We start from the raw sequence: 27824 nt of genomic DNA, 5'->3' as shown, positions 1-27824 counted from the left end.
GTATTTATGAACTTTTTTGAACGTGTGTGTTAACTATGTCCGGATCCATCGTTGGTTAGGTTATCGAAAGACCTTTCCAACGAGTCATCAAATTGAAGATTTGATAACCCTGCCCGAGCAGGGGTAAATAACACGGGAATACCAATTTTTGGTATTACTTGGGCATTAAGATTTTTTTAAATCGTTGAAATTTCTCTAAGTCGGGATAACCAATTACTTTGAAAAACGAGTCAATCGACAGATTATTGAATTTTGGTGAATTTCAATCCAGTTTCATTTTAATAACACTAATTTTTCAATCTTGATATTTTTCCGAAGCTTCGAGGACTTTAAGCACAAGGCGTTCATTAATGACAAATATATTCGATGTGGTGAAGAATATCACTAAGAACAACATGGAATCATCAGGTGAGTAGATTTGGCTGTTGCATATGGATCATTACCGTTTTTTTACTAACTGCAACTGCTGCACTAAAAAATTGCATGAAAATATAAAATTTTGGTATTACTTGTGCAAATACCAGCGACCAAAATGTGCCTAAATATAAAACCATGGCAATACCAAGATTTGGTATTCAAGCAATCTTCAAAAATCCAGAAGACCTCTACTTGATATTGAAATGGTTTTATTTTGAGTTATTATTTTACCCTTGGAATAACATGGTTTGGTATTGTGCCCTTCCACATACAAGACTTTGGTATGATTTCGTGGTATTTTACTATCTATTACTAGGCATTTTGGTCCCTGTTATATCAAAAAAAATTAAAATTTGTTTAAAAATTTTTGGGTTTCAAGTCATTTTAAAGCATAATTTATTATTTTGTCAAACTTGGTCAAAATTTTCCCATAGTTTCAGAGGAACTTGACTTTAATACCAAAATGTGGTGTCCTGACCTAGACAATTTTCATTTATTTCTTTAGGGGGTATATCAAAAATGTTTAAAATCAAGTTTGAAATTTTCGGTTTTCAATAAAGGCATTCGCTTTGAGACATCGTTTCAGAGCAAAATTAATTATTTTGTCAACATTGGTCAAAATTTTCCCATATTTTCAGAGGAATTTGTTAAAACACTTAATTATCAAAATATTGTATCCTGACTTAGAAAATTTTCCCCAATTTCAGGTCTAGTTTAGGTGGTATATCAAAAATGTTTAAAATCAAGTTTGAAATTTCCCGTTTTCAATGAAAGCATTCGCTTTGAGACATAATTTTAGCGCAAAATCAATTATTTTGTCAACATTGGTCGAAATTTTCCCATAGTTTCGGAAGAATTTGATAAAATACTGTGATACCAAAAGAATACCAAAATGTGGTGTCCGACCTTTGACAAATTTTGCAATATCAAAACAATACCTTAAATTGGTATGATACAAAATTTTGCTCTTGCATAATCCTCAAGACAAATTTTAAAGGGTCCAGGAATACCAACATTTAGTATTGATACCAGAGAAAGGTATTATTAAGCATTTCCATTGTTTCATTGTCCCATGGTCGGGTGTCGTGAGTTATGACCACCTAAGTAATATTTACCGTCATCTGGGGCGAATCGGGACTACAGTCTGAAAAAGGAGAGCAGTTTTTAGAGCACTTAAAAGCTTGACATTTGGAAAACGATACACTATTTTTGATGTTCTGTGTCTGTTCAATCCGAAACGAATAAAAAATATCCAAATATTGTAAAGTAACAAGGCTAAAACAGCTGTCCCAATTCGCCCCAGATGACGATATGTACTTTTTTATTTCGGATCTAAAAAACAGATGAATTTGTGTCCAAACACATTAAACGTTGATAAAGAGTGAGGAAGGCTCCAACCACATAGGTGGATTAAGCTAGTTTTTAATATCATGCTATATGACCCAAAACTGGACTGAATAAAAAAAATCCCGGCCACAATCCGTTCAGCCAAACAAGGCGAGAATATCCAGTGCAGTCCCCACACAAGCACCAACATTTTATTCTGAGTCCAAAAGAATTCTGCTAACTCGCTATCGACTTTATCGTTAAAAATCTGATTTTGCACCAAATCGCTAACGACTTCTCTCGCTTGTACGTTCTTTGAAAAATTGGTGTACTTCACTCAAAAACCCCGTTTCTTTTCAAAGGTCGCAAGGTGCTTTTATCTCGTGCCGAGAAGTACCATACATCAAAAAAATGCCTTTTTGTCGGTACGAAATAAAAGTAAAAAAGTTAACGAGAAAAGCATAATGCCCCCTCTCAACAAAGTCAGATTGTGTTCGATTTTCGAGTCATGAATGGCTGTTTTTAAGAAAAGATGATGTTTTTCCTTTCAATCATGGCGCCGCCCTGGGCCCCTTTTGGAAGGTTGAGGAGTGGGGAAAGTTAGCGCGCGCAATCTTTGAGGGTTGTTGGAGTTCCTCCCCCCCCCCCCCTCTTCATGGTAGCGCCAGTCTCGCCACCATAGCTTTGATTTATAACCCATAAAAATTCGATAACATTATTTCGGCGGCGACGGTCGGTTATGGCGTTTTGTACAGGTACACACTGTGTATAGTGATAAAGCATCCTGCTCTGCCACTGAACTGAAAAATGCCACGCTCATGGCCCTGAACAACCTACTTAGAGGAACGATATCTGTTGGAAACTCAGTGGAAGTATAACAATAAAAAAGGAAACTCCGAAAAATGGAGCATCAGCCACCATCAGTGAACCAGCAAACATAAAAAGAATAACATGCGAAATAGCGGACGTCACCACAGAAAAGGTGACTTATCTACTCGGCTCTCGTCGGAGACATCTGCTCTGCTCTACTCGACGCTGATGCTGTTTACGGAAGTTGCTATTGAATGGAAATGAAAAATGCGAAAATGACACCAAACACTAGCGACAGATCCAGGAGCTGCGTTTCGATTTTCGCTGCTGGCAGTTCGTTTGCCAAATTCCAGCTCTTTTTCCTTCGATTGCTTGTTCGGGGTTTGTGAGATAAACCTCTACAGGTGAAGATATCAGCGGCAGTATGGCGTACAAAATGAGATAGTTTTTCTCCTCCTTTGCAATTTGAGATACTTTTCACTTCGACAGATTTTGTTTTCCTCAAAGACGATAGAAAAAAAAAACTTGTGCAATTCTTTTCTTTGAACCACCCAGAAACTTATTTTGTGATTGCGTTTGCCCTTTTCTGAAAAATGAACTGACTGAAGCTTGTTTAAAAAGACTTTATCTGAAAATGTTGTACTGTAAGAATTGGAATCGGCCTGTTTTGTCTGAATGTTTTGGACCAATGACGATTTCAACATCTTTAAAAGGTGTAGATTGCACATTGTATTTCAACCATTACAGTTTCTTCGCGTCCTCGCCCAACTGCATCAGCAACATCGGCCAAGGTCACGTATCTACTATCATTATGTACATATTTCTGCTACTGTGCGATAAGCATTAAATTTATACTGCTCACTGCCTCACCCTGCCTTCAAGCTCAACAACAGAGATGCTGCGGCCCTGCACTATCGTTGCTTGTTAAACTTTGTGTAAACAAAGCCTAACAAGCGATGGGAAACCAAGGAAACGATACAGTTTCAGGGTGTGGTGTGTTTGCAGTAAAAAAGTATTTATTTTAAGTTGTTTTTTCTGCTTTTAATTTTCTTACTGAGGAAGGGCTGTTATAGGGCTCGAATAAAGATAACACATATTTGCTGAACAATCATGTTAAATTTATATTTTCAGAAAGTAGAAAGTAGCCCTTATAAGATCTGTATTCGATGTTAAAGCTCTAACTAAAATGCAGTTTGGAGAATTATTGAAGTTTGCGTCGAATCGCACTAATAATCCACTGATAATGGTTTCTTACGCCATTACCTTAAAAAAAATCTTGCAGATACCATGGAGAAATTTCTTTATCACCTCAACAAAAAAGTTGGAACATTCACACTTTTTGGTGTGTGTAACAATACACAGCAAAAAATCCGATGGTAAAATCGCATGCAAAATTATGCACATCACCTTCGTCAAAATAGACACTTAATATTACACACTGCATGTACGATTTTTGTAAATACAAAAAAAAAGTTGCAACCGACGGGATTCAAAACCAAGCACCAACATTATGGACTGGCGCCTTAGCCCACTCGGCCATTAGACCGATGTTAAGCTGAAAGGATAAACGCATATATGGGCTTGACATTTTGGTCAAGTAGGTTTCCCATGGGCTACACACACATTTAAGGGTGTAAAATTACATATAATTGAAAAAAAATGCAATATTTATTTTACAGCCAGGCAAATCAAAGCGAAAACATTAAAAATTATAAACATTCTTGACATAATTTTGAATTTCAAAAACAAATAATAAATCATGCAAAAAATGTAAAACTAAATATAGGGTGGGTGGGAGGGGGGTCCGACAAAACGTGACGTACTTTTTGAGGGGGGGTCGGAGCCAGTGTGATAAAGTGTGACATAGCCCTAAGAGGCAACCAAATTTGGTCAATTTGAAAATGCTTAGTAAATATTAGATAAATGAAACATAAAAAATAACACACTTTTGCTAGAAACCCCAACCGTGTCCCACTTTGTTATGATGTGTATTCTTAGTGTTGCATTGCTGTATACACTGGTAATTTTCTTCGGTAAAGTTCTGCAAGAAAACCAGCAAGTGGTCACACCTGATATACTGAATTGCTTAACATGCCTTTGTACTTGGTACTTACCTTTTCACCACTATCCGACGGCAGGTAAAATACCAGTATCGTTAGAAAACTGATGCCCATGCAAGGAATAATTAAGTTTACGGTATAAAACAGTGTTTTGCGACGCATAGTTATGTTGAAGGTGATATCAAGATACGGTTCGTCACAACATGTGTAGAATTTTTCATTTCTGTTCCAGGTGCCAAAGCGGCAATTTGAATTGTGAACGATATCCGGGGGAAAGAAGAGCGCGGCACGTTACACCCAGAGAGGTGTCACAGATGTTCCGAGAGAGGTGACACGGTCACGGTTGTAGGTGTTTTGTCGTTGATGATGTACGGCACGTTCCGGATCCATCGCCATTCCAACCATTCAGTCAGGCCCAGTTCACATTCAGAGGGAGTGAAAGGAAGGACGACAAGTCGGTTGCGTTCGCAGAATTGGTAAACATGAAAATGGAAGAGCACATAAAGATCGACTTTTTTAGTAGAATAGAAGGCAGCTCAACGTGGAGGTGCAACACTGACTGTCTGAAGAGAAGAAGCCTCGTCCAAATTTGATAAAATTCAATTTAAATAATTTGCTACGATTCAGCGAGTGGCAAATCGTGTTAACAATTTGCCGAATGTCTGTCACTTCTCTTCTTCGTTTGACAAACAAAGCCGTTAGGGAAGGTTTTATTGGACATCCTTTTCTCTTGAACATCTGAAAAATTATTCGTGCAGAAACATAATAAAAAAAACACCTTTAAAATTTTTAAATTATTAAAGAGACCTACCTCACTGCAGGAACTTCGAGGATGTCCCACTCAACCGAAGTGTAGAATTCGGACAAATCCACACCCACCTCCACCACGTTGGTGTCGTTAACTTCATCGATGTGACGAAGATCTACCTGTAAATATGGAAGAAGAAAACGGGTGGTCAGGGTTCAATATCGTCAGTTGTGTGCTATCTTGTGACAACGACCATTTAGTACATTTCGAGAAAATCGATTTTTAAAGTTTGTTGGTAAATAATTTCAAAACTATGAATGATAGAGCCAAACTTTTTTAAGCAATCGGTTCGTATACTATCGCTTAACAAACGCTCCAAGTTTCAACTAATTTGGTTACACCAGTTAAAAGATACAGTAAATAATGTAAACAAAAATCTGAAAAGCACGTGTCACAAGTGTGCACAGAATTCCCATACAAACTAAAATAAGCTCAAATCAATGGTTTAATCGACTTAATCAGTATATTTTTATAAACAAAAGGTTGCATTGTTTTTAGAAAGTATGTGTGTACATAAATTTGTGAGAAAACAAGAAAAATTGCCCACATTTTCCAACAACATGTATGACGTGTCACAAGTGTGCACAATCATTTTGATGATAAATTGGTCTATGTCACAAGTGTGTATTGCGATATCCGGGAAACGGAAGCGAGTTTCCAAAATCGGGTTAAAACATCTTGTAGTGTTTGTTAAGTATAGAAAAACGTCATCATTAACTCATTTTCGACCAAAATGGTCTATGCCACAAGATAGCACACAACTAACGATATGGTGATGATTGGGACTTTCAAAATTGAATGGCAGTGATGTGTGTGGTTTGCTAGAAGAATTGTTTTCTTTAGGGACTGTTGGAGTTAATGATACAATTTATTGGACTCAAAGGTTTTACAAAATAATTTGATAATTTATTGTACAATAAGTGTAATCTTTGTTTCAGGATCGAGTACTTAAATTAATACTAAAAAAAACTTGGAAGATGAAGAAGAACTTTCTCGTTTGTTGTGTACCCTTAATATTTCAAAGATTCGTACCTGAAGTTTAAAAACAGTTACATGTCTCATTATTGCCAAAGCAAGAATAAATTCAATAAAAATCATCGTAATTTAAGAAAGCAACATTTTCGTCATTTTTTGCATTTTTGCTCGCAGCGCGCTGAAAATCCCAGGTTTATTTTCAAAACATGTATCTTGGTATCCTGTAATTATTACTTCACAATTTTTTTTATTTGTTATTTAAAATTTCCCGAGGAATCTGATAAAAATATTTTCAGACATAGGCTCCAAGACCTGCACTGCATTTTAAGTTTTCAAACGACCTTTTCAAAAGTCAGACTAGATTTTTGACATGGCGCGGGGATTTTTCAAACCACCTTAACACGGCGTAGGTGACCCTAAGTACTAAACAAAAAAATACGGATCTGATTATTTCGGCCAAGAAACCCCTAGAAAAAATATGCACCAACTTTACATTTCGTAAACAACGCAGACTTTTACAAAAATGGTGTTTTCCTAGCGTTGCAACTTCACGGAAATTCTTAATGCTGTATCTTTGCGACCAATTTCGATATACCCAGTTGCATTCGGCAGGAAAAGAGCGGCCGTGGCTGACTGGTTACGGTGTTCGCTTTGTAAGCGAATGGTCCTGGGTTCGATGTCCATCTGCTCCCAACGAGAAAGTTTAAGACTTTGAAATACTTAAAATACTGAACATGAACGAAACATCAAATTCGCTCGAGGTGGGGTTCGATCCTTTGGATTGGTAAGCAAAAATGCTAACCACTACGTCATCACAGCTTGGTGAGCTATGACTGAAATTAGGAATACTGTTACTACCAACTAAATACGCGCTGGGTCTTTGTTCATTTGACAAGGGTCCAGAAGGTCTAAATAACGTTTGATTCCGATTGATGCAAACCTTATTTAGGGCGGGGCTTGTCGATTCAAGCTGAGGTACCTCGCGCTAACCAGCGTAGAAATGGGCACCGAACTTAATTGCATGTATAGAATGTTAAAAAATATTTAAAAGTACATGGAAACAACTCAATTTGATAGAGTCAACCGCATGGTCCCGTTTGATTTGTTGCACACACATCCAGTTGCATTCGACGGGAAATTATTCGTTATGGTTCCTGACCACCGGGGATATTTCGAGTTTCCGGAGGTGGTTTTCAGCAATTGAGGTGCTTGAAAACATCATAATCGGTTAACACTTGCGTCGAAAATGAAGTTTATAATTTTTTCATGTTTTGTAAAAGTTGGTTGTAAAAAAGTAATCCAAGAACAACATTTATTTGCCCACTAAATTAGGTTTTAAAATTATCGCACTGGTATACCAGCCCAAAGAATGCGTCTATTACATTTGAATGAATTCAATAACATTGAGTAATAGCTTTCAATAAAAAAAATGTTTAAGTAACAATATCCAGATATAAATTTCTTAGAGGTTTCTTTCTTCATGTTGAAATAGTTTTCCACATCTGCAAATAATAATAATAATAATTAATTTCTAGAGCTTGTTGAAACTCGGAACTGTAATGTTTTTTTCGATTCTTACTGAATGACAATTCCAATGTTTAATTGAAACTGAAAATCTCTAAGTAAATCGACTTAAAAAAACTGATTTTAAGATCCTGATGCACACGGAATTTGGTCGATTGGCACCCGTAAATTTACTCGAAATGGAGAACTCTACACCCAAAGTTAAAGAACGAGGGGATAGTCCTCAAGAAAAGAAACGTGAGGAAAGTGCTATTTTGCGAGAGTATAGTCCTCTCGCGTGTTCATTCGTTCATTGGAACAGTTCATCCTATTGAGTGGCTTATATGGACAAATGACCGCCACTTAGTCACCGAACCATGGTGGCCCATACGGCAATGGCACGGTTCAATATGCCGAAGTTCTTGGTTTCGAGTCTCGGTACCGGTACTTTTTATTTTTTAATACATGAACTTTTTTTGAAGATGAACCCATGAGTAAAGTACTCTCGGTATTTTCGGGATTTATCCTCTCAGTCCGCCGAAGTACCATTTTACTACCGAATCGTGCTTTTTATCCTCTCGTATGCCGATGTCCAGTTCTGGGTGTAATAAAATAAGTTTGTGAAAAAACCCGAAGTGATGATCAGTGGGAGCCAACCATCCGTTCACTGTTTAACCTCTGAAGATCCCTACTTTATTAGTCAATACCGGCGCCCTCCCAAGAAGCCTGCAGTTCAACGAAACGGAGGAATGTTAGTCCGATAGTTGAAGTTGCAGACTCATCAAGCACATAGTTTTTCGCTATATACTTGTTGATACCGCTTGAGACCGTTGAATCCACAGCATCTCCTTCAAGCATCACGTGATTAATTTTTTTTGGGTTAGTAGGATAAGGTATTAGCTTTACGATGCCTCCCGAGCTACGGCGCTATGGGGAGGACTTTCATAACAGACCCGTCGGCGAGCCTTCCGAGCAACGGTGCTATGGGAAGGTCTTTCTGGTTAGCACACACAATCACTCACACACAGTTATTTTGCTCCACTATTAACTCGACGATCCAAATTGTCAGTGCGTCTTTCGATCATTATATTGAAATGGCTTTTTCACCGCAAGTAAATAAAACCTCGAAAAATTTAAACAAAACCAACCCGACGCCGTGCCTTCCGATCAACGATGATATAGGAAGGGCTTTGAAAATCACAAAACAATAAATTAAGACACACACAATTTATGACCAAAACCACACAAAAAAAAAACACTTTTCACTCCAAATATTTTTACACCACCTTTACAAATTACGCACTCACCCCATACGAATAGCGATACAAAAGCACACACCAAAAAATTAACCTGAACAATCACGACTTCGCGTCCCCACTTCCAGCGCTACAATGATGCTATTATTCGATTACCACAATCACTCATCCCATACGAACAGCGGCACAAAAGCACACAAAAAATTAACCTGAATAATCACGACTTCGCGTCCCCACTTCCAGCGCACCAATGATGCTATTATTCGATTACCACAATCACTCACCCCATACGAACAGCGACACAAAAGCACACAAAAAAATTAACCTGAATAATCACGACTTCGCGTCCCCACTTCCAGCGCACCAATCTAGTTTTCAAAAAATCTAAGATCTGACAAAAACAAAAATTGTATCGAAAAAAAAGAGTTTGCATCGAAAATTTTCAAAAAATCTTAAGATTTTTTAATAAACCCAAATATGTTGAAAATGATTTTCAACGCAGAAGAATTTCTAAGTGCATTTGGACGAACATATTCTTCAAAAAATCAACTCATCCAGTCTCCCCAGCTAACCTTACATCGTAATGCACTATCGACGACTAAACGAAAATGGCAACAAATAACGGTTCAGCATGTCGAATGTCAACACCTCTGGCATGGCCCGCTGTTGGCGCGTCTAGCAAATAGGAACGTGACGACAAGGAAATGCTTCTCGCCACCACCAGTCAAAAAACGACAATCAAATTTCAGTTCAGCGCCTTCTTGAGTTCAGTTCAACAGCACGCCTGCAACAGCCCGACCGAAGGAGAGGATTTCTTAGTGGCGGACTCGGGGAAAGTGAATCCAGTCCCAAAGTCCCGTTTTCGTTCGTTCGCCGTCACGGTGGGCTGACTGTGAAAGTGGGCGTTGTCGGGGTCAAGTTGAGTTGTAGTGTCCGTTGCCCGTTCCATGGGCACACCGAAGACGACGCCGGCCTCTCATAAAAGCAAGCTTATGGAACGGACGTAATGTGGACCCGGAGCCGGAAATGGTGTGACAATAAAAATCACGTCACCAGATTGCGAAGTGGCGGAAAGAAGCGACCTCTTCGGTTTGCCTTGGCGCTTGGTTTTTCCATTTATTCAAGAGGAAAAACTGCCAAAATCAAACATCCGACGCTGTGAGGAGTCTGTGTTGAGATTTTTATTTCGTCCCCATTCATCGCTCTCGTTATTGCATTTTCACTTTAGTGGAAATTCCTTTCTGTGGCGGCGCTCTGGTTCTTACTCGGTGCCAAAAGTTTTACCGCCCTCGTAAAGGTAAGTAGGTTCTCCAGTAGGTACTCTGTTCTTTAGGATGGGTAGATGAAACGTGGCGAAGATGATAATGTTTTCTTGATGAGGGAGGTGCCAATTATGCCCACTTTTGCTAGTCTTTTTTGCATGTCTTCGAAGAATCACTTAGCGTTCGCATAATTATTTTTTCAAGCTTCTAATTGAGTCACGGATAATCCAAGGAAAATATTTCTGTATCGACATGTGCAAGTAACATTCCTTCAGGATTCTGTTGACTCGTACACGTTAAAAAGATTTTTGAATAAACACGATTTCACGTGTTTTGGCTAATATTAGGTAACTATCCTCACAAAGGTGATGTGCATGTTTTTGCATGTTAATTACCATCGTTTTTTTTTGTGAAGCTAATAAAAGTGTTCAATTTCAGGCGCAAAAAATCAAATGTGACTGTACTTAGTTATTTATCGAATTCAGCCGCGAAATAAGTTTGCAATACAGTTTCAATTTGTTGATGAGATTATTTATATTTTTCCACCGATATTGCGTGATATTTGGAGCCCACTCGTTATAGCTGCCCTTTTCACTTGCTGGAAGTTGATGCTGAAATGCCAGCATACCAACACCACAAGCTCATTCCATTTCCTCCTCCCTAGTTTCCTCCCACCGAAGGCACTTGTCCGCCACGTGGGAGCGATCTCTTGCAAACTGTGCGATGTGTGCAGACACGATTCAGCTTGCCTGGCCGGAAATTAATTTTCAGCTTGAACTGCACAGATAAAATCGAAATATTTTGTTTTTTTTTTTATCACAATCCATGCATTGAATTGACTTTTACAGTACTTGTTTCGTTACTTAACTTTTTCGCCACTCTTAAAAATAGTTTCGTTGCGCCAACTCACACAGCAGTGAACACACACACACACACACACACACACACACACACAACTTTTGATATATAAACATAAGGGGTAATATTTATAAGTAATAATACTTTCAATTGAATTACGATGTAACACACAGCTGAAAGAAACTTCAAAACGCTGTTATGTACCTTAATGAACTCATTGTAACTTGATTATTCACAAATAAACCGAATTGAAATGAATTGAGTTGGGGAAATATACCCTTTCTAATCAAAAACCTATCTTCGTCATATGGAGAGTTTGTTGTTCGATTAAAGCCCCAAAAATATTACCTATTTAGGCTGTAAACTTACCAGCAACAGCACCGCCTCGAGTAAGCACGCAAATGTATGCCACTTACTGGCCAAAAAGATCAAATTTAATGCATTTTTGATCATAATTTCTATTTTGCGAGACCATTTCTCATCATTTTGGTGGCACACACATCCACACGCAAGATCAGAGGTTAACTGCTTAACGAAAGTCGCCATCAATATCTTTTCACTTGCGCTAACGATTTCAAAGCGCTTCAGATATAAAATTGCTTCCAACTACCGGCTACGTGTTCTTTTGACCGTTACTTAGTCACTCACTTGAAAAATTTATTGTGACTAGATTATTTGTACCCAACTTTGTAATGTGTGTGCAGTTTGAACCCAATTTTGTGTAAACAAGACACGCAAGAGCAGAGAAGACAACACTCGCCTGCGAGAAAAACCATCGTCGCACAAACGTCAAGAAACGCAATCAGCAAACGCAGCCTCGACTACGACTTCCGCAATTGAGGGAGAGAGAGCAAAAGGAAAAATTCTCGCCTCGGTGCGGACGCGTCGTTCTCGTCTGCTGCAAAAGTGCCTTTTTGCTCGTTCCACGTGGTCGCGATTGGTGGGCCGGTCCGAGAAGGCGGAGAAAAGTGCGGTGAACGAAGTGTTCGGAACTGGGGCGCGCGCGTGGCCGTCGAAAAGTCGCGAGTGCAAAAAACGGTCAAAGCTATTGGCTGGCGGAACAACGGCCTGCACGTGAAATCGCACCGGCTGATCGAGGGTTCGACGTCCCCGGAGGGATTTCCAACACGCCAAGAACGACCCAGATCCGGCATTCTCGACCGGTAAGAAGTGGGACGGTTTTGTCTCATCGAAACTACAAGATCCGGTAATTTCATCCTCAGGCACGCCCCCGCGACCATCGGCGGTACCGAACCGCTCAGAGGACGGCCCAGCGGCCAAGCAACAGCGAGCACCACGCCTCTTTGGTGAGTCAGCTTCGAAAAAAGCTCAAAACAGGATTTAACACACCACACTTCGCCCCTAGGCACGCAATCCCCCAACGCCGGTGTGAGACAATCGCACGCACACACACACGGCGCAACAAACCCAAGATCGACTCCGTGCATACCGGTGAGTGCTGAGTAATTCTTGGCGGAACAGCCAATAACAACCTACTTCTCTAACCAGGCCTCGCACCACTCATCCCGCAATCCGACTGGCGGTCCGACAAGAACTGGAGGACAACTTGGAAGAAGCACACGAAAAGGGGGACGCAAAGTAAGTGTGCGATCGAGAAAAGTGGGTGATTCAGATCTAATTTTAACCTTCCTGATCCAGGAGCCCTTTTTGTGTACCGCTGGAAAATCTGCTCGGAAGCTGAGCGGTCGGTCGGCGCTGTTAAGAGCGGGCGAGTGTGCAGCGAGTTGGCCTTCACCAGGGCGAACGGAGGGCGCGCTGATCGAGTGCAGGAGGAATCATCTGTCGCCGGCACGGCGAACGTAGACCGGCGCGGGGCGATCGGTGTAAGGCACCGGTCGTGAAGGGCGCGGGAGAGAGAGGGGCAGCCTGCCAAGCTATCGCGGGCGTCCGCAGGAGTCCGGACGGACGGAGCGGCCACGCACGTATATCTGTGACGGAGTGAACACGGCGTCAACGTTGCCGATCCGGGAGCTGCCTGAGGCGGAGCAGAAGGCGGGCGTTTACTGCATGCGTGAGTTTAGAATAAGAAGGGTGCGCACCCAAGAAGAAGAGCCCAAAGGGCAGAAGTGAGCGCGAGACGCGCCAGTAGCGCGAGAAATGAGCGCATGTTGGGCTAGTTCTTAAGAAATGAAACACACACACACTTTTTGTAAGGCTTTTTTGTGGAAAAATATGACGTTTATGTCGAATTTGTTGGGTTTTAGTTTATTTAGTTTTGGTGCTGCCGAAGTCTCGCTCTCGTTGATCCTTTGATGTTTATCGCTCTATTGATGAGCATGTTTCGTAACAAATTATCCCGAAACATGTAAATAATTAGCAAGCGCCATCAAAAAAACAAACGCGCTAAGTCTTTTGACGTTTCAATTTTGACCATCCATTCTAATCGAAGGCTGAAGAAAACCGAGCGAGAAGCGAAGGCAAATAAAGAACAAAGGGTGGCCACCAACATCACCAGCAGCGCTTGTGGTGTTGCCAGGAAACTTTCTCTATAAATGCTACTTTTCATGAGTGTTCGCTCAAAATTTCATCAATTTTGGCAGCACGAAGCAGACCCAAACGAGCGTTGGAAGGAAAAAAGAACTAAGCTGAAAATACAAAAATGGGCGTGGCCCAATGCACTCGACTGATTAGAATGCATTTTTGAAATATTTTTTCAAAATGCTTGTAAAAGGAATAGCATAACTTTTAATAAAAGTAAAAATAAACAGAAATGTTTACAAAAAGTTGCTCTACTCGTTGGTGTACTTGGTTTTACTGAATTTCAAGGAACACTCCAGATTATCCAGCATCATTCAAACAAGACCGCTTATTAGGCTTAAAATGGGCATATTTCCCCTATTGCAAAAAGTAACTATTTCAAAACTTTTTTTTCGTAAAATCGCGATAACTCGTGATGTTTATAAGCAAACCCCTTATGTTTGTATATCAAAATTTTTGTAATTGTCTGCTCTACAACTTTGTAGAACATTATTACACTCCAAAAAAACAACCCTGCAATGTTAGAAAAAAACACTAAATTTCCAAATGAAAATTTTTGTTCTAAATGAAATAATGATCCTTTTGGGTTAATTTAGATTCGAAAAGCACATTAAATTTCCCATAAAATTGCATGTTCCAAAAGTTTTTACAGTCGAGTAACGGAAAATGGGAGAATTTACCCCTTAGGACAAAGTTTTACGCAAATCGAAGAGGGGTCGGGGCAACTTTTCCCGATTTTGTGTGATTTGTTAAATAATTACCCAGCATCAATTAAATACGTTGAAAAAGGATTGAGTTGCTGTCCTAATGCATAGTTTTGACGATAAACCGAGCCCTACCCCAAGATGACACGAGCCGAGCTGAAATCTAGAGTTAGTTTTTAAAGGTCCTATAAACTATTGTGTGTCATATGTTTATAGGACCTATTAAAAAAAACTTTTGTAATAATTTCCTGGGTGCTGAAAAGACAGAATGCGTAACGTGATTTTCGAAAGCTCCCCACTGCTCCCCACTAATACATCTGCACTACAGCTGTAAACATAAACAAAGTAGAAGGCTATGTTCAAGCTCAAGCGTGACATATTTTTTGCTGCTGAAGTGAATTATTATGAAACATTTTGGATCTGTCGATGTTGATGTTTTAGATGAAAAATTAAGTGCTTCGCACTTTTTTCTTCGTAGACTAAACGATGGGCGGCCAAAAGAGGCCTTTTTTGTTTTCCACGTGATGAAAAATTTCCTACCATTTTCTTTTTGAACTTTGTCGCTCGGAAAACTGGTTGTTAAGGTATAGCCTCTTCAAGAATTTATTTAAATCTCAAAGAACCATGCGTCCACATTGGAAAGTTATTAAACTGGAGTAAACTTTCGCAGTTGTCATCGTGAATTTCACAAAATCCTGGCAGAAAGTTTAACTTCATGTTCCATTTCTAATAACTCGATATATTACGTAAGAATCTCAAAAGAGAAAAAAAAAGTTACAGTCATATTTCGGGTTTTGCCCACTTCAGGTTTACAGGGCTCCTCTAATAATTGAATTTAGTTGCCTCGTTTATTTAATTAAAGCACAATTCTTCTGGAATTCTGCGTAAATAGATGACATGACCTAAGCAAAATCATTTTAACATAAACTTATGATGTCAGCTTTTCATTGCCAGTAAGATATTGTGCGATCAGTTCCTAGCGGTCACTGGAAACAACCGGCGACTCAGTGACCGACGAAATAGGCGGCGGGTCAGATGCGAGCATAAAAATTTCAAAATCTCTTCCCCCCTCACTTCGTCTCACCATCCAGCTGCAGCTTTGTTGACAAACAAACGGAGCACGCGGTCGCATGATGGCGGCATCGAGCCAGAATTAGGGGTGATCATGTGATTAAAAATGAAAGTTTTTTCAAGAAAAATAATATTTTTCCGACCGAATAAAAAAATTGCGAGCATGTTCAAACAATTATTCCTGATGTCGGAGAAGTGATAAAAAAGCAAAATTTTAATCCATAATTTTTCTATAAATTGAATTTTTTCACTCCAACTGGGAACCCCTAGGTCTATCCACGACCGTTTCCAATGACCGTGAGAAGATGCCAGAAAATCCAGCTACGAGCTAAATCAACAATAACATGAAAATTTTCATACAACAAACGTATTTTTTTTCTCTATTTTTCATAAACAATACTCTTTTAACGTTATATGCGTAGTTTAATATATTTTTTGCAATTCCGTCGTGAAACTACTCACTTTTCCTGTCATTCTTGAACGACGAAATATCCTTCTTTCCTGTACCAAAAATAACAGAATCGAATAGTCCTAACACTTTTCAACATTTTTTTATTTCAAAGATTTATTGACAAAATACATGGTAATTTGACATAAAATTTCACTCATTGGGTGTTTTTCGGAATTGCAAAAAATGTTGTATGGAACTCGTTGTAAAACTTGTTTTTTTCAGCACTCGGTGAACCTCGTTGGATAAATGTACGACTCGTGCTGAAAAAATCCTCTTTTTGCAACTTGTTCTGGTAGTCTACATACTAAATGTACCGTTATCAGGGTGTCATTGGGCCTGCTCAGCTTTTTTGTATGACTCAATGTCACCCCCCAGACCCAATGTCACCCCTGATGACATATACAGTCCAGAATCGATTATCCGAATTTTCCATTATCCGAAGGTTTGTGTGGGACTTCGGATAATCGAATCACGAACATTTTCTTCTTCTTTTCCTTGTTTTTAATATTAATACAAAAAAACATAAAATTCGAGTTCTGCGATCCCATTTTAGTCAAATTTAAATAGTTGACTGCCTTATAAATAATAAAATGCATTTTTCAATATTTCGTCACCGCCATATTGGCCGCCATCTTGGAATTAAAAATTCTAAATCACTTTAGCGTAGTTTAGGGGTCATACTTAAGCTCAACACTTAAAAATAGGACAGCGAAAATAACATTGATTCGATTATCCGAAGTGAAAATTTTCCGAGACCTTCGGGCAATCGAGTCTGAACTGTATGTAATAATTGGTCACGCAGGTTCAAAACCAACTCAAACTACATGAGCTCAAATTTTCAGGCAGCTCCTGGGATCTTAGTAAGTACTAGGAACACAAAAAAAGACGGGGATTTTTATTTTTATTTTTGAAAACACGGAAAAATGTTTCCTTATTTTACATTAGTTGTGCTTTTTAATGACTAATTATTGTGCAATGTTTAACGATCCGTAAAACGCAGCATATTTTTATGTTACCAAGATAACTTCATTATAACTATATAAACACGATTTTATAGTTAACCACGACGCATAATAAGTGGAAAGGCTTAATGAAATGGAAGCTTCTGTTTGTCCTGGCGATAACCAGAACGTTACGTGGACAGGGGACCTGTGCAACCGTGAGTCATAAATTTTGCGATGAACTCGACGGATCAGACCATACCGCTGCTGTTCTTATGACCCTAAGAAGGGAATATTAAAGAAGGAAAAGAAGAACAAAAAACACAAGCGAAAAGCTGGCCAGCAATTAGGAAAGAATGTCATAAAATCATTCCATTTATTCGCTGGTCGCCGACGCGTGGCGTGGGACACTCGGTTGGCCAGATTTTTCGCAGCTGAATGGGCTCCTGGAGGGAGGAGTGGCCGGGTGGTAATGGTATCCGCCCACGAACCGTAACCGCCGCGGGGAGCATCTACACAGTGCAGTGCAGGCAGGGGGTTGGCCAAATTGCCCGGCAGCAAATCCCAGCAAAAAAAGGATGAGCCAAGATAAATAATTATTTCCTGTACATTGGTTTTTATTGTGGTTCGTGCGATAATGAAGGCCTGCCCGCCCCCGCCTTCCAAATGGCCAACGGTCACCGGCGAAAGAGATTGGGTGTTTTTGTGTGTGTTTTGGCCGGAATTTATATCAGATTAGCAACTGTGTTGCCGCCGGGCCTTAACTAGTGCGTTAATAAGCTCGCACCAAATTGAGCAATGCACCGTTTGGGATAATTTACGGCCAGCAATATTCTGGGTCAATTGAAACTTGCACCATTATTGTGCTGCTGCTGATCTGCTCTGGTTATGGCTCAGCGTTTTTGCTAATGTAATTCGATTGTGGTGCGATGGACTTCTGCAAATTCAGATCAAAAGTAAATTGCATTTGGATTGCAAGTGATGGTATTGGATTTACAAAATCAGTTGATTTTGCCGTTCGACTTATGCCTTGTGGTAAAGTGTTCTTCTGATTTTGTTTAAAGCTGTTCTTTAAATATTCAATTTTGTTTTTGCTTCGAAACACGCAAACTAGTTCTTGATGCTTTTTTTTCACTGAAAATGGTTAGAGGGAGTTGGGAGACTTGGTCCCCATTTTTGTATGAGCAAATCTCTCAAAATTTACCACCAACAGCTACGCATTGTAAATGCGTCCCGATGCTCTTCATGGGTTATGGAAAAAAAAAAATACTTTTTTTACATACAAATTCGACATTTCCCTTTCAAATAAAGAGTATGCCCATACGAGCAGCCTAAGACAAAAACATACCATGAGTGGGGGTGACAATGGGTCAAATATCGATAACTCTCTTTTAAATTCTAAGTAACAATAACAATTTAAATGATATCACAGAACTTTTTACGATGAAATGTTCTTGAATAGTTGACCAACGTTTTCCCAAAATTGTATGAAGTTTGTAATACCAGCATCAAATGCCAATCGTTCGAAAATTGACTCAACCTCATCCTTTTAAGGGGATGACATTGGGTCAAATGAAACACAAAAAAACTATAATACAACTAATAAGTAAACACATGTCTTTCACCAGTGCAACTTTACTTGCTTTTAAAGAATTTAAATCAGTAAAATCTTCTCAAATGACAGCCAATTAACAATAGTTTTATGATTTTTTTTTTCAATTTATTATATAGAACTTATTTACAAAATTAAAATTGATTTCATGATATTCTTTGCTCAACGTCTACAATTTCTACATGGTAATTGGTCAAAAATTTATGTTATTGAATGTATGGCAGTTTAATAAATTGTAGCCCAACAACGGAGCAAAAAGCTGAAAGTATTCAATTTGTACTTCAAGCACTATTTGTACAAACAGTGAATAAATCTGCGTTATTGTTTTATTTTCCTCCACAACACACACCACGCACGTGGTGCACGCACATTGTGATCATTTTGCTGTGCAGCCACGTGCGTGGGACCACCGCGACGCGTCAGTTTTTCGCACTGAAAAAAGTGAGGCAGTTTTGTTCTGCACGGCTCGTTGATCGTCACACATTGTCTGACTGGATATGAGAGTGTGTTGTTTTATGTATTGGAAAGAGTTATTTATATTCGTTTAAATTGTACATAAAATTGCAACTTTTTTTTTCTCCATTTTTGCCGCTCAAAGCCGGTGTCGGTCAGATTTGCAGTGACAAATAAAAAAAAGTGCCAGAGCGTGGATTAATATTTTACGGTGATAAAATTTTCTACCGCGCTTTCATCCTCACATTTCAGTCCCTGTTCAATTATTCGCTGTTTGGATTGCGGTCGTGGATGATTTGTTGAAATGAAACGGTGTGGGTGTATCGGATGAGTAACGATGAAAAATAACAATTTACGTCACTTGCCAGTAATGCGAGATAATTAAATCAACATAAATCAGCTTTCGATTAAACGATCAATTATCGCCGATTGCTTCATGACTGCAGATTTTGGTTGCATGTGTCATTGCACTGGCTAGTGCAGTGTTTGGAAGAAATTGGAACGGTATTTCAAGGGTAAATCAAAGGATAGCGTTCTTTGAGGAATCTTGTGTGAATGATTGTTGCCCAATAAAAACCATAAAAAAATAATAAAAAAAAATATTATTTTAATATTGATTTGCAAAGTTCTCCAAAGTTGATCCTCATCCGATTTTGATCCGGATTCATCTGAGAGCAATTCTCTCAGATTTTGGTTATTCGTTTTTTTTGTATTTTTTTGAGGCTGAAACTTTTTGGGTGCCTTCGCTATGACCAAAGAAGCCATTTTGCATCATTAGTTTGTCCATATGGGTAATTCTCCGCAAACTCACATAGCAGTTGCCCCGACCCCTCTTCGATTTTTCGAAACTTTTTTTCGTTTATTTTTTAGGTAACTTTTTTGAAAATAGTCGCAGTTTTTTATTTTTTAAAATAAGTGTACATGTTTGGCCACTTTCGAAAAAAAATTTTTTTTTGAAAGGCTTAGAAAATTCCCTATATTTAGCTTTTTTGAACCTTGTTGATACGACCTTTAGTTGCTGAGATATTGCCATGCAATTGTTTAAAAACAGGAGAATTGATGTTTTCTCAAGACTAACATTTCAAAAAAGCGTGATATTGAATGTTTGGCCCTTTTGAAATGTATGTCTTGATATAATTTTTTTGAAAATATTGTTTTCGAAAAGATCACGAATTTTACGAATGTTGCATATTTTAACATTGTAAATCGGACCATTAGCTGCTGAGATATCGACGTTAGAAAATGGAGGGTTGTTTGAGTGAGACTTAAAACACATAATACCATACCATAAACCTCGTGGACACCTTAGGGGGGAGGGGGTTTGAGATTTCCAAAAATGTGTCCAAATGGTTTATGGATGGTCCCAATGGTATAATCGACCTAGAATGAATGGACCCGTCTGAGATAGCACAATACAACACAATTTGAAAATTTCACTATTGTGATATCAATCCTGTTCCTCTTCTGCAGTTTAGAAGACTTGCAAAACAAACCGAAGCACGATGTTACGTCCCTAGTACCGCGTAACTTTTGCGGGTGCGTTTCTACACGATTTCGTAGAAATTGAAAAAGAAGAAACCAGATTTATACATCTATTGACTTTCCAAGATTTGGATAACTTATCCCATTGAACATAAAATATTTCGAGAATATGTAGTGCAGTGATATGAAATTGTGCGACTGTGGGCAGGGTTATCAGGACATCGACTATCTCGTATGGACGTGTCCAGATCACGTTGCCAGAATTAAGTTGAAAGATACCCTCAGGGCCCGAGGAAGACCACCAGAAATCCCAATCTATCAGTTCCTCTCAGATTCATAATATCCATTTAGTTTCTCTGCAGTTAGTTTTCTTCAGTTAGTTTTTTATTAGTATAACTCGCCGTTGTTCCTGGTTTGCACCGGAAGCAGAGCAAGATCGCGCACCAGCAGCTGGACATTGAGTGCGGCTGAGGATAACAACAAAGGCTAGCAAATCCAAACAAAATCCCTACACAGTCCCCTACTAACCCCGAGTAGGACGCGGGTGATCGGCTTCCCTCCCACTAACATTTACACACAAGATCTTCTGTAATTACTCTTAGCTTTAAGAACAATGTAATTACAAAAGCCGACTCGGTCCTAACCAGGCCCCAGTACCAAAAAGGGCATAATAAAAATAATGTTATGAAAAAAAATCTTTTTTGTTTTTAACTTATTTTTATTAGGTCCTTTTAGGTGCTGTGACCAGGTTGGGACCGAAGATCGTTAAATAACTAATATATAACAAAAAAACAACTCCTTAAACTCCATACTTGGAGATCATGTAACTGACTAGGGTTACTTGGTCCAAGCGGGTCTTGAACCTGCCGATGTACTCGGAGAAAATGCCCCACAGCTCAGCTGAACTGTAGAGCACCTCCCCGGCTTCCTCCTTCGTGGGTCCACCGTCTCGGGAGCCACTGCTTCCTTGGCTTCTTCCTGCGGGTCGAGGAGGATACTTCGATTTTCCGTCCGGAACTGCGCCCGGCAGCGGAGGGAACTCCGCCGGCGTGAACGCCAGAACTGCTGGACTCTGCTTCTCCGCCTTCCTTGCCGGCGGTTTCGGTTTCGACGCCTGCTGGCGCCTCTGGATGAAGTCCGCACGCTTGGGGCAGCTGCGGTCCGTGGCTTCGTGAGCTCCAGAGCAGTTGGCGCACCGCTTCGACTCTGCTTCTTGGACTTTGCACTCGTCCGTCTTGTGGGGACCCCCACAGTTGTTGCACCTCCCCTTGAGGTGACAGTTCCTGGTTCCATGACCCAGCTGCAAGCAGTTCCTGCACTGCGTCACGTTCGGCCGCTTGTTCCGGTAGGCCTCCCAGCGGATGATAGTGCTTGCCACAACTTTCATTGCAGAGAGCTTCTTCAGATTGGTGTATCTCTTGGGAAAGACCACAATGTACGGAGTTTCGTCCACGTTGGACTTTTCCTTCCGCTTGATGACATGCACCTCCAGCGCGTCCAGCTTGAGATCCCTCTTCAGCAGGTACTTGACCTCATCCGCTTCTTCGGCCGTGGGTGTAGAATTCCACTTTCTTCCTCTGGAGAAGCTCCTGCAACTTGTCAAAATCTTTGACAGAGAAGCAGGTCACCTTGGTTCCAAATCGGGTTAGTTTGTAAATCGGGTTGAAACCAAATTTACAACTTTCCACTATTGCCACGAGCTTGTAAAAATCCGTGGTGCTCTTCACCACCAACGGTGGTTGCTTTTGTTTACCTACCGACTGGCCGGGTGGTGAAACCGCCGGGGTGTCTCTTCCACATTCTGCTCCACTTTTCCTTCTCCGACGACAGCTCCGGTGATCTCAGGGGTCTTCTTCCGATTTCCGGGGATGAGTTGGAAATCATCCGTCTCGGAGGTCTCTTCCACCTCCATCCGTCAAACAACTCGAGGCACGATGCCTTTAGCGCGCACGTCACACACTCTCTCGGAGCTGTCGGAGCCAAGTGAAAAAAATAATCTTTTGTTGATCTCATAGCAACGTTGATGCCAATTGTTAAATTTTGTTGGGGTAAAATCATCGAGGCAGCTCCGCTTCTCGGACACTTCGTTGGAGTAGAAGTGACCCACGATGGTATTGTGACGAAGAGCACGTTAAAAGTAACACAAATCTGGGCGCGGTTTAACTCTATGGGCTATAGCCAAATGGTTCCAATAGTCTAAATGGATAAAAGTACTGCAATCTGATCGATAACGTGACTCGACAAAGGATTTGTTATAGCGCCTTGAGGTAGGACACGAGATAAATAGATGGGTATACCTACACGGAAGTAGAGTCAAGATTACAGGACACTCTCAAAACACGAACGACGAATTATCGAAAGATATCTGCTCGTAAACCTTCCATGCTACAAAAACTGTGTATGGGTAAGAGGTAAGAGAATATAAAAAAACACTGGAATAGGTCGCATCTTGAACAGAATATTTTGAAAATTGCGTGTTAAAACAGAGCAGTAGAACCAACAGCTGCTCGGATCCATTCCATGTTTTTAAATTTGGTGCCTCGCTAGAGCTTGAAGGTCAATAGCAAAACTTTATTACGCACTGATTTCGAGACGAAAGGCGCACTATCACGACCTTGAAATCGTACCCAAGTTCATCGGCGACCTGTCCTGGCTAAATTGGACCGGAGAGAGATCCATTGTGTTCGGTCGGTGCAATTTATATAAATTGATGACCATACGTTATTGCTAATTCTGGTATTATGCCAAAATTCATCACTTTATTACGGGGCGTTTTATTTTTCGCCAAGCACTTTTTGGCACGATTCTCCAACTCCGAGCACACAACCAGCTCTCCCAGCATTCCAGGTTCTCCTATTTCTCTGCCCGAACGTGAACGTGATGGATTCCGTCTCCATTTATTGTCTCAGTACCAAATGGATTCTTGGGTTGGTCCGGGGCACGCGGATGCTACCAAAGGAAATCGAATAATGTTGTACCATCTGTATAAGCGGAAGACAGCGCACTTCACGGAAAGGGGATCAATCGCCAAAACGCGATAAAGTTGGCTAAAACTAGCGAAAAAATACCTGGAATCACTATTTTATTCGCTGGTTTGGAATTCAGTAAAATTTGATCGAACCACTGAAAACATTTACTGGTTTAGTGAAAACATTCGCTGGTTTAGTGACAGCATTCGCTAAAATCATCGACTAGTTTTACTGGTTTAGAAGGAGCTAACGGATTCCAAAATCAACCAGGAGATTTTTGTGCTGGTTTTGGAAGACAATCTACCTCTTTTCTTTTATTTCAGAAAAAAGCTTTAATTTCAACTCTAATATTGTTTATTTATTTTTTATTTATTTATTCGTCAAACAAACGTAGACTACGTTGATCATTGCTTAATAACTAATTACAGGAGAACATTATTTGAGTTATTATTGTGTAAATTTACATTTGGCAGAAGCTAGGAAAAAATATCTGTATTCTCAAAATAATATCAAACCGGTGTTAGTTTTATCAAGCTTACTAAGTCCGCGCCCTAACCCGCACGACCAACTCGCCGCCGTGAAAACTGATCGATCAAAGCCGATGTACCTCTACGTATCTGTATGTACCGTATATGCAGTAAACACAGTGTACAATGTACGGAACACATACAGTCATCCCACATATTCGGAACGGTTTACAGATCGGCCGGTGGTCAAAAAATCATAGAAAATCAAACGTTGAACATAACGATTTGCTTTTACCTTCATATGGAAGTTTTTCTTGGGATCTTTCGATTGATGAATAGACCGGCTGTAATTTTTTACGTTTTATATATTTTTTTGAAGAAAAACATTGACCAATAAAAACCACAAATTTGGAACACCTTTTTCTTACGGATGTAAACAAACTTTGAATCTTTCCAGGAGTACATATTTGTAAAAAAATAATGACTTTACACACACAAATCAATGAAACTCAAGCTTAGTGATGTTTTATACATGGTCTGATAACTTTTTTTTATGAAAATATCAGTTAAATTCAGGTGTTCCACAATTGTGAGAGGCACAATAACATTCCACAATTATGGAACAGGCGATTTGGTAGCAGTGTTTTGCTGCTCCGGATAAAATAGTCATGAAATGAAGTTTTTTGTCTAAAAATTACTACTTTTACTAGTGAAATAACAAGAGAATGCCCAAATGAAGGTCTTAACTGCATTTGGCATGCTATTGACAAACTATCACAAAAGTGTTCCGAGTTTGTGGGTGTTCCGAATATGTGGGATGACTGTAGTACATTGATCATCCAGGCTTCAAAGCGGCGGGTTGGCCTTGCGGGTTAGGACGCGGACTTAGTCAGCTGTATATAACTATCGCCGGATTGATTTTTTTTGGTATATCTGCGTCTGCCAAATGTAAATTTACACATTATTAGAGGTAAAATTTGTCATTTTTCTAACATCAATTTTACCATGTTTTCGCAGGTCAGTGTCTTCCAGCCACTAGTGTCTTCCTTTTAATTACAAGGACTTCACCGCCCTGGGCTCCTAAGTGTTTGAGTACGGCACGGAGCGACGGCGCTGGATAGTAGCAGTAGCTCGTGTCAAAATAAAGCAGAAGATTGTTATGCTGGTTTTGGGCGAAACTCCGCTAGTTAAGCGGTTGTTTACATTGGGCCTGCGTTTTTCGTTTTATAGATTTGGAGAGTTGGATGGTTTTACAACTTATAATAATGTTTCTGAATTAGTAAAGTTTTTTTTCCATGAAATTATTTTTATTAGGTCCTTTTTGGTACTGTGCTCTGGTTAGGACCGAGTCGGCTTTTGTAATTACATTTTACTTTATGCTAAGAGTAATTACAGAGGATCTTGTGTGTAAATGATAATGGGAGGGAAGTCGATTTTAGTGAAAGTTTGTTGGACACGTTTTCAAAATATAATTCTGTTTGTAAATTTCAATTGAGTGGTCGATTTCACTGCACTCTACCACTTTACTACACAAATTGTGCCCTTTTTTTAGCTTGTTAGGTCCCCATCATCTCTGAGATGAGAATGACAACTGACATTTCTGCAGCTAAACCTTACAGTAGATTTTTTCACATATTTTGCCAGTAAGGCTGGTACAAATATTTTTAAAAGTTTTTGTCAACCACCTTCCCCCCCCCCCCCCCCTTCAAAATTGGCCTGAAAAATCAGGGGACAAAAAAAATATTTTTACAATAAACTTCAAAATTTCAATGAAAATTCAAGGGCAACCAGCTGAAATCAAATTAAAATACATTCTCCTGCGTTTAAAATCATTTTTAGCATGTTTGGGTTTATTAAAAATCTTAAAATTTTTGAAAATTTTCAGTGCAAAATCTTTTTTCGATACAATTTTTGTTTTTGTCAGATCTTAGATTTTTGAAAACTAATGATTGCAAAACAACTGAACTAGTGTAAAATGCATTTTAAAACACTTTTTCATTTAAATGTGAAGATTATGGCTTGTTATTTAAATTTTTATATTTTTTATTTTTGCCCCCTCCCTTGAACCTCGGCCAGGGCCGAGGACAAAACTTTTTTTTAAATATTTGCATCGGCCTAATTAGCGGAAACAAACCAGCAGAACCAAGTTGCTGGAATTGAATTTGCTCAGCCGCTGGTTTCAGCGAAAAATTTCGCTGGTTCAGTGTAACCAAACCAGGAAAATCCTTCTGCTGATTTGGCGATGCATCCCCTTTCCGTGTATAGATTTCCTGTTTTCTCGAAAGAGATTCTCGGAAATCTTCCATCCAAAGCGGATGCAGAGGGACTTGGACAATAATTGAGCGATTTCCAGTGATTATTTTAATATCTTCTTGTTTCCCTATTTCCGAAATCTCAGCATTGTTGTTCTTCCCAGCAATAATATTCCGTCCGAAATGGTGATGGAGTTTCCCGTCTGCTTTTCCTCCTTCATGGGGGGTACCTTTTTCTTGGGCATAATTTTACTGCCCCCGTTGGTTTCTGTCTCGATCGGCGGACGCCATAACCCTAAACGAAAACGACCGTAGCGTTGAATTGATGATAGGTTAGGGGACCGGATGGCAGTGGAAATCGGAAAAGAACAAAGCTCGCAGAAACAAAAATACAGTCACAGATACATATATTCATCCGCAAATGAAAATAAAGGGAGCTTTTAGCAGGAGGTTACATCAACCATCATTCTGCGGGTCCGTAAAAGGCTGCTGACCATCAAAATATATTATTCATATGAGTTCGGGTGCGTGTGTGTGTCTGTCTATTCTTCATGCTCCCTCCCCGGACTGGATCACCCGGTGGTCACCGGCGTTCCCATCGTCACCAGGATCATTTACCAACTGGTTTGCCTCTCTCGTTAGCTAGTCTATTGCTTGTTGTTGCAGAGCCGATTGCAGCACCGGATTAACATCTACCGATGCGTTATATTTTTATGTATATATGGATTACCAGCAATATTATTGTTCTCTTTTTTCAGTGGCTCGTCATGGAAATCCTCGAGCAAAGATGAAGGATTATTGTCTCTGGTGAGGCACATTTTTTCACACACACAACTGAATGCTTCGTAGGGTGGAATTTTGCTGTGATTTCATTTTTTATTAGAGGAAGAGGAATGTTAGACAGTTTAATTATGATCTTAAAAAAAAGGTTTTCATCCAAATCTAGACTCATCAATAGTTATAAGCGTGGTTCTGATGGGTCAATTTTTCCGTCCACAGCACAATCTTATTGCTATGCACAATTTTTTAACGGGTGTAGCTATTTTTATATTACAGTTACACAGCAAAAAAAATGCATTTTGGAATGTTGAAAATTTGGTTGGTTGGATATTATACTTCTTTTTTTGAGTAATATTACATAAAAATGTTTAAAAACTGATGAAAATTCATCATTTTCTGGAGTAAAATTAATCGTTCTGTTGCCATAAAATCTGTCACCATTTCCTGATGAATATTACCATCATTTTATTAACCGGCTCCGTGGCTTAATGGTTGCGGCTTCTGCCTCGATAGCAGAAGGTTCAGGGATCCAATCCCGGTCGGTTCCCTTGAAATTTGGAATCAGGAATTGAACTTTGAATATGAACAAAAAACCTTTAAGAATCGGGTGGGATTCGAACTCCCTCTAAAACTGAATTCATCCTTAGTGCCGAAATAATGTCACAAGATATTACATATCAACCCATTATATAACTTCTAACACCGTCTCAAAACAGCCCAGGGCCATCCCAAGTACTCATGAACTGGACGAGGGAGTCGTGGATTGCCTGGCCCGAGTCATCTGCATTACCGATCTATTATGTCTGTACAATTTCAGAAGAAATCGTTAGCCATAGAAAGGTATTTCGCTTCAAAGGTTCTTGAGATA

At 39.6% G+C, this 27824-nt stretch overlaps 1 protein-coding gene and 1 long non-coding RNA gene across 2 annotated transcripts in view; one reads left to right on the top strand and one right to left on the bottom strand.

Moving 5' to 3' along the window:
• Positions 1-27824, bottom strand: part of LOC6048699 (acetylcholine receptor subunit alpha-like) — a 282182-nt gene that overhangs the window by 36177 nt on the left and 218181 nt on the right. Inside the window, 2 exon segments of the mRNA XM_038248068.1 lie at positions 4668-4836; positions 5425-5540. Of these exon segments, the coding sequence (XP_038103996.1) occupies positions 4668-4836; positions 5425-5540 (285 nt within the window).
• On the top strand, positions 12004-12918 carry LOC119765024. Its single transcript, XR_005276453.1, has 4 exons — positions 12004-12438; positions 12499-12582; positions 12642-12727; positions 12785-12918. It is a non-coding gene; the product is annotated as an uncharacterized LOC119765024 (long non-coding RNA).

Source organism: Culex quinquefasciatus, chromosome 1 (assembly GCF_015732765.1).
Source record: "Culex quinquefasciatus strain JHB chromosome 1, VPISU_Cqui_1.0_pri_paternal, whole genome shotgun sequence".
Taxonomy (NCBI): Eukaryota; Metazoa; Arthropoda; class Insecta; order Diptera; family Culicidae; genus Culex; species Culex quinquefasciatus.
The sequence above is the reverse complement of the archived record's forward strand: the minus strand, read 5'-3'. Positions and strand labels throughout refer to the sequence as shown.